This window comes from Scyliorhinus torazame, chromosome 5 (genome assembly GCF_047496885.1).
Source record: "Scyliorhinus torazame isolate Kashiwa2021f chromosome 5, sScyTor2.1, whole genome shotgun sequence".
NCBI lineage: Eukaryota > Metazoa > Chordata > Chondrichthyes > Carcharhiniformes > Scyliorhinidae > Scyliorhinus > Scyliorhinus torazame.
Genome location: NC_092711.1, coordinates 153634631 through 153642113, shown reverse-complemented (window position 1 = coordinate 153642113; position 7483 = coordinate 153634631). Strand labels below are relative to the sequence as shown.

The following is a 7483-nucleotide window of genomic DNA, read 5'->3' as shown; positions in this document are numbered from 1 at the left end:
CTCTGGTCCTCCAGCCAATCAGAAGGCGGACGTGTTATTGAAGACTGACCATGACACAGGCTGAAACTTCTTCCTGTCTCCAACATCTGTGAGTAAAACACTTTCTTTTCTCCCCCTTTTCATTTCTTTTCTCGTTCTGACCTACAATTGGTGACTTGCAGCAGCTGAACGGAAAGGAAGTAAATCCAGGGAGGGTGCAGACTCTGCAAAGCTTGGCCCAGGTCTCTCTCTCTTAAAGACATTGACTTCCTTTGCTCCCTCAGCTTGACACATTTATTTGTTTGGCTAAAAGGGTGGTCTCTTTCCTAATGTTCACAATTAAAAGGGTTGTTCCCCAGAGTTCTCCCTGTGTCTACGCGGGTTTCCTCCAGGTGCTCCGGCTTCCTCCCACAAGTCCTGAAAGACGTACTGTCTGATAATTTGGACATTCTGAATTTCCCCTCTGTGTACCCGAACAGCACGATAACATAGTGGTTGGCACAATTGCTTCACAGCTCCAGGGTCCCAGGTTCGATTCCCGGCTTGGGTCACTGTCTGTGCGGAGTCTGCATGTTCTCCCCGTGTCTGCATGGGTTTCCTCCGGGTGCTCCGGATAACAGGCGCCGGAATGTGGCGACTCGGGGCTTTTCACAATAATTTCATTGCAGTGTTAATGTAAGCCTACTTGTGACAATAAAGATTATTATTATTAGAATTGGCTAAAATTTAAATGGACAGTAAATAAATGTCGGACAGAGATATGTCTAGTGTTTTTACATGGTACAGATTAGATATATTATGAAAACAAATGACTGTGGAGGCTGGAATCTTAAACAAAAACAGAAAATACTGGACAATCTCAGATGGTCTGACGGCATCTGTGGAGAGAAAAGGGAACTAATGTTTCGAGTCTGCATGACTCTTTGTGACAGTTAGAGAGAACTGGAAATGGGGTCAGATTTGTACTGTAGTGGGGGATGGGTGGAATGGAGCGGTGGGGCTGGATAGGGGCCAGCAATAGGTGGAGATATAGACAAAGATGTCGAGAACAGAAGATAAAAGGAATGCAAATGGTGGTAATTCAGTCTAAGAAGGGTGCTGATAGTGGAGATGCCAGTGTTGGACTGAGGTGCGCACAGTAAGAAGTCTTACAACATCAGGTTAAAGTCCATCATGTTTGTTTCAAACACAAACACTAGCTTTCGGAGCACTGCTCCTTCCTCAGGTGAGTGCTGATAGTGATACATAAAAAGGTTAGAATGTGCAAATGGCAGAATAAAGGTGAGCAGTGTGTAACGGGCAACTTGAAATAATTCGAATGGGGGGAGGGGAGGAAAATAATGGGGTGGGAAAAAACGATCAATGGAAGAAACAAAAATAAAAATGGGGTAAAGGTGGTGGAGAGTCTGAGGTTGTTGAACTCAATGTTAAGTCCGGAAGGGTGTAACATGCCTAATCGGAAGATGAGGTGCTGTTCCTCCAGTTTGCGCTGGGCTTCACCTGAACATTGCAGCAGGCCAAGGACGGACATGTGGACTGAGAGCAGGACGGTGAGTTGAAATGGCAAGCGACAGGAAGGTCTGGGAACTGCTTGCGGATGGACTGGAGGTGTTCTGCAAAGCCTGGAAAAATATATTCATTTTGCTTCGGTTTGCACCCCTCTATCACCTCCACATGGTCTGTCTCCAACACTTCCCTTTCCTTCCTTGACCTTTCTATTTCAATTTCTGAGATAGACTGTCCACTAATACCAATTAAAGACTTACGACTCCCACAGCTACGTCAACTACAGCTCTTCACACCCCACATCCTGTAAGGGCTCCATCCCATTCCCTCAGTTCCTTCACCTCCATCGTATCTGTTCCGATGATGCCACTTTCCAAAACGGTGCTGCTGACATGTCTTCATTCTTCTTTAACCGTGGCTTCCCACCCACTGTGGTCGACGGGGCTTTCAACCGTGTCCGACCCATCTCCCACACCTCTGCCTCCCGCTCGCTCCTCTCCCAGTACCCGGATAGAATCCCCACTGTCCTCACTTTTCACCCCACCAGCCTACGCATTGAAGAAATCATCCTCCGCTAATTCTGCCAACCCCAGCATGATTCCACCAGCAAACCCATCTTCCCCTCACTCCCCCTGTCAGCATTTGGAATTCTCTACCCCAGAGGACTGTGGAACCTCAGTCATCAAGTATATTCAAATCAGAGATTGATAACGTTTCAAGGGAGTGAAGATATCGAGGGATATGGGGGACTGTGGGAAAATGCTGCTGAGGTAGATCGGCCAATGCTGTCATTGAATGGTTGAGCAGGTTTGATGGACCGAATGGCTGACTGCAGCTCAGATTTGTTCTGGTCTTTGTGTCCAGGACAGGAAGCAGTGAGCATGGATCTGTCAATCAGCCTGAGTCAGCACCTTCAGGAGAATTGGGAGGGTGAATATTAGATACAGCAGAGTGAGAATGGAGGGAGAGTGCGTGGGACGGAGATTTACAGATGTTGCGGAATGCAAGAGGAAAGAATGTTCCAGAGAAACTAGAATTGTCTGTTCTGAATTTCTATCCGTACTTCCAGTGATGTCTTTTGCAAATTGTTTTAACAGGAGATTCGAAGAGGACGAATTACAGACAGAAATCTAAAACATGTCGCCTGGATCTGACAGTCACTCAATTCCTTGGGACCTGAATATCATTGGCCTTCGAATCTAGAAGGAGAAATGTTTGTCTCATCTGTCAACTTTAAAGATTTTAAACACCATTGTGACTGGAAAAACACCGAGTCTCACACACCCGAGTGAAAGTGTTCCAGAGCACTGACTGTGGAAAGAGCTTTAACCAGTTACACAGCCTGAAAAAACATTGCACCATTCACAGCGGGGAGAGACCGTACACGTGTTCTGTGTGTGGACGAAGCCTCAACTGATTGTCCGAACTGGACAGACACGAGGAGACCCAAAACATGGAGAAACCATGGACATGTGAGGACTGTGGGAAGGGATTCACAGCTCCGTCTGTGCTGGAAATTCATCGGCGAATTCACACTGGGGAAAGGCCGTTCACCTGCTCTCAGTGTGGAAAAGGATTCACTCAATTATCTGACCTGCAGAAACACCAGCGAGTTCACACTGGGGAGAGGCCGTTCACCTGCTCTCAATGTGGGAAGAGATTCACTCGGTTATCCAGCTTGCAGACACACCAGAGAGTTCACACTGGGGAGAGGCCATTCACTTGCTCTCAGTGTGAGAAGGGATTCAGTCATTCATCTACCCTGCAGGCACACCAGAGAGTTCACACTGGGGAGAAGCCATTCACCTGTTCTCAGTGTGGGAAGGGATTCACTCAGTTATCCCAACTGCGTGCACACCAGCGAGTTCATACTGGAGAGAGACCGTTCATCTGCTCTCAGTGTGGGAAGGGATTCGCTCACTTATGGAACCTGCGGACACACCAGCGAATTCATACTGCGGAGAAACCGTTCGCCTGCTCTCAGTGTGGGAAGGGATTCAGATATTCATCCGCCCTGCAGAATCATCTGCAAGTTCACACTGGGGAGAGGCCATTCACCTGCTCTCAGTGTGGGACGGGATTCGCTCGTTTATCCAGTTTGCGGACACACCAGCGAGTTCACACTGGGGAGAGGCCATTTGCATGCTCTCAGTGTGGGAAGGGATTCACTCGATTATCCCACCTGCAGAGCCACCAGCGAGTTCACACTGGAGAGAGACCATTCACCTGCTCTCAGTGTGGGAAGGGATTCACTCAGTCATCTAGCCTGAAGTCACATCAGCGGGTTCACACTGGAGAGAGGCCATTCACCTGCTTTCGGTGTGGGAAGAGATTTGCTTGGTTATCCAACCTGCGGACACACCAGCGAGTTCACACTGGAGAGAGGCCGTTCACCTGCTGAGTAGGTGAGATATTCAGTGATCCATCCCAACTATGGAGACACCGCCAGTTCTCACTGGGGAGAGGCCGTTCATCTGCTCTCAGTGTGGGAGTGATTTTGTGTTCCATCGCACATGCTCACACACCAAGTTCACAATTGATTACAGGGGTTGGATTCTGCTGTTTTGCTCTCAATTGCATCCAGGACTGCATTTTGTTAATTCTGTCAGTTCAAAAGGGATGGGCGGAGGGTTTCTTCCTGCTGGACTGGTTGGTCTCACAAATTTGCCTCCAGTGGCTGATGATCATTGAGCCATGTTGTGAATTCCTGGCTTCAACTTTAACGAGGATCACAGAGCGAAAGGGTGTTTGGTGGTTGGAAGATATTTAGTTCCCATTTCTGTTTGGAACCTCTGAAAGCATGCCACGTTGCCATTAAGATGGGCTATGGTGGTTACATGGTTCCTTTGTTTAATTATCCACGTGTTTTTCACAAAGGAAACTGGCGAGGTTTGAAAGACAAGTTGTCTGTGGTAGATTGGGACATTTCAACAATAGGTATGACAATAGACAGGCAATCACTAATTTTTAAGGTATAACATGTTGACATCAAATGTAGACTCCTTTAAGGAACAAAAAGCCACAGGAAAAGTGATGCAACTGTGGCTAACGAGAACATTTAAGGATTCCATTAGATCAAAGGAAGAGGCTCATAAAGAGGCCAAAATAGCCATATGCCTGTGGATTGGGAATTGATTTAGAATTCAGCAAAGGAGGACCAAGAAACTGATAAAGAGAAAATAGAATATGAGAGCAAACTGATGAGAAACATAAAAACCAACAGGAAAAGCACCTATAGGAATGTGAAAAGGAAAAGATGAGCAAAGACCAATGTGGGTCCATTCCAGACAGAGACAGGAGAGTTTATAACGGGGAATAAGGAAATGTCAGAGAAACTAAACAATGTGTATCTGTCTTCACAGAGGAAGACACAGAAAATCATCCCAAAAAAACGAGAGAACCAAGGGAACTAGTGAGCACGAGGAACTGGGTGTGGTCAGTTAATCCTTGTTCCACTTGTCTTCTTCAATATTCTCTTGGCTGCCTGGGAGTGGCAGTGGTCACTTGATTGGCTCGGGCAGGGCAGGAATAACTGTGTTTATTGGGTCGGGCAGAGGGTCTGTTGGGTGGTGGAGTGAGTTTCCCTCCCTGAGTTGTCCCCTTTGGAGGCCCCTGGTCTGCTCCTCCTCTGGTCCTCCTCCACAGCCTGTATGGCAACTGCTCGAGGCAAGACCATTAGAAACTACAGAGAGTCGTGAACACAGCCCAGTCCATCACGTGAACCCGCCTCCCAACCACTGACTCTGTCTACACCTCCCACTGCCTTGGGAAAGCAGGCAGCAGAATCAAAGACCTCTCCTACCTGGGTTATTCTCTCTTCCAACCTCTTCTATCGGGCATGAGATGCAAAAGTCTGAGAACACGCACTAACAGATAAAAAACAGCTTCTTCCCCGCTGTCACCAGACTCCTGAATAACTCTCTTATGGACTGAACTGATCTCTTCACACACCTTCTCCACTGAGTAGTACTGCATTCCATATGCTTCACCCGATGCCTGTGTCTATGTATTTACATTGTGTATTTATCTATGTCCTATGTTTTGTTTTTCATGTCTGGAACGATTTGTATGGACTGTACGCAGAACAATACTTTTCACTGTCCCTCGGTGCACGTAACAATAAAACAAATCAATCAAGTCATCAATCAATCCTCTCGGGATAGGTTCCACTGGGGAGGTAGTAACCTGTGGGTTGGAGGGTTTGAGTGAGAGTTTGAGATCAATGATGTTTGAGCCCTCATTGGGTCTGAGGGTGAGGCTGAGGGGGGAGATGGGCACCCTGCTCCAAGTGGGATTATATAGTGACTTCCTGAATGCCCTCCTTGTTGAAGCAGGGTCTCCTGTGGGGAGACAGTGTTTTGACGCCAATGAGGCTACGCAGCTCTGCCCCGAGTATCTGTTTTGTGACGGTGCACGGTGCAACGTTCTTTCATTGGGCAGATGCTGAATCTTGATATTGTCGTGTGAATAAAGAAAATTAGACTTTGTTTCATAAACATAGTTATTTATTACTAACACTACACTAACGAATTACTAAAATGTCTAAGATTAATACAGTTGGAAATAATGGTCTAACACTAACTTACAGTAAGATACTACAGAGCTACTCGAATATGCGACTGCTGCAAACTCCTTACCAACACCTCCTGGAACATAGGGTGTGTCCGGGTCATGTGTCTGCATACTCACACCACCTGATGGTCGGATGTTGGAACTACAACAGTTATACATATATTATTATTTACGTACAGATGATAATATAGATGACAATCTACTTATCACATATGGTGCTGGTTCTTGCCTGGCATCCTTTGGCCAATCCTGGTGTTCCTCTCTTTTGAAGTTACTTTTCCTTGAGGCGGTAGCGTGCTGATGTAGGCCCCGATTTGGTATATTGTATCACGGGGGTTTCCTTTGCCGTGAGTGGGGATGGAGGATCGCACCCCTCCCGGGATGCTGAGTTGTTGGGTGTCTTGACGAATTTTCCTCTCATTGTGGGTGGAATCTCCTTGGTGGAGGACGGTATGAATCGTCTTGTGTGTGCTGCCCTCGGATGTGGTGAGAAAGGAGTGAGGTTGGGTGTCCTGGCACAGTGTGACTATCCTTGCTTGCCTGACTCCTGTGTACGAGGGTGTACAGGGCCGGGCCAGGTCTTGTACTGTGGTCCCTTTCCTGTTGTCCCCTTTTGCTTGGGAAGTTCCTTCTTGGCCGGGTGTCCTGAGAGGCTGAGTGAGGTTTTGAATGAGCAGCTTTTTACCTTTTTTGTCTTGTGGTGAGGGGCGTGCGTCAGGGGTCCATGTGCTCAGGGCTGTATCTTGGTTCCTGTTACCCTGAGATCCTCTGCTTTTGGTAGTACTTTTTTTTAAAATCCTGTTACTGTTAGTCACTTGGAAGCTGCATCAATTAGAATTTGAACCAATTGTGTGAATATTTGCTGGTCTTCTCTGTGTAATTGTGTTGAGTGATGATTGTTCTGTGCTGTGCTGGAGTTGGGGTTTTATTGCAACCTTTTAGGACGAGTGTCCTTGTTGATTTTTTTTCTGAAATGTAAGTGTGTTATTTTGGGGTTAAAGAATCGTTGACTAGTTCCTGCAAAGGTACAGACGCGTCTTGTACCCGAGAAGGGGACATAAAGATGGTATTGATGTCTCTGGTATGACTGGAGCTGGGGGAGATGTGTTCTGATGCCCTCCCGAACCTGACACCGTGATCTTATCCTGGACTCTGGTGGGTGGTGCGTAGGAAGGTGTGCACCGTTTCACCATGTTTTCATGGCTTTTTCTTCTTCTCCCTTGTTCTCCAGTCTATCCATTGGTACATATGGATGCACCAAACTTAATGATTACATTGATCCATCTGTATTGTCGTCATCCTGTCCTCTCCTGTATTTCTGTATTGCTGAGACATTTCTGCTGTGCTGCACCAATCCTGAGCTTTTGTTGGATATTTGTTAAAATGGAAAAACATCAATAAAAATATAAATTAAAAAACCTGCAAA

The 7483-nt window shown here is 46.7% G+C and overlaps 1 protein-coding gene across 1 annotated transcript; it reads left to right on the top strand.

Annotated features, from left to right (window-relative positions):
• Positions 1 to 7483, top strand: LOC140420127 (uncharacterized). Its single transcript, XM_072504147.1, has 2 exons — positions 1 to 88; positions 2583 to 7483. The coding sequence occupies exon 2, from the start codon at positions 2939 to 2941 to the stop codon at positions 3884 to 3886; it is 948 nt and encodes a 315-aa protein (XP_072360248.1). The 5' UTR covers positions 1 to 88; positions 2583 to 2938; the 3' UTR covers positions 3887 to 7483.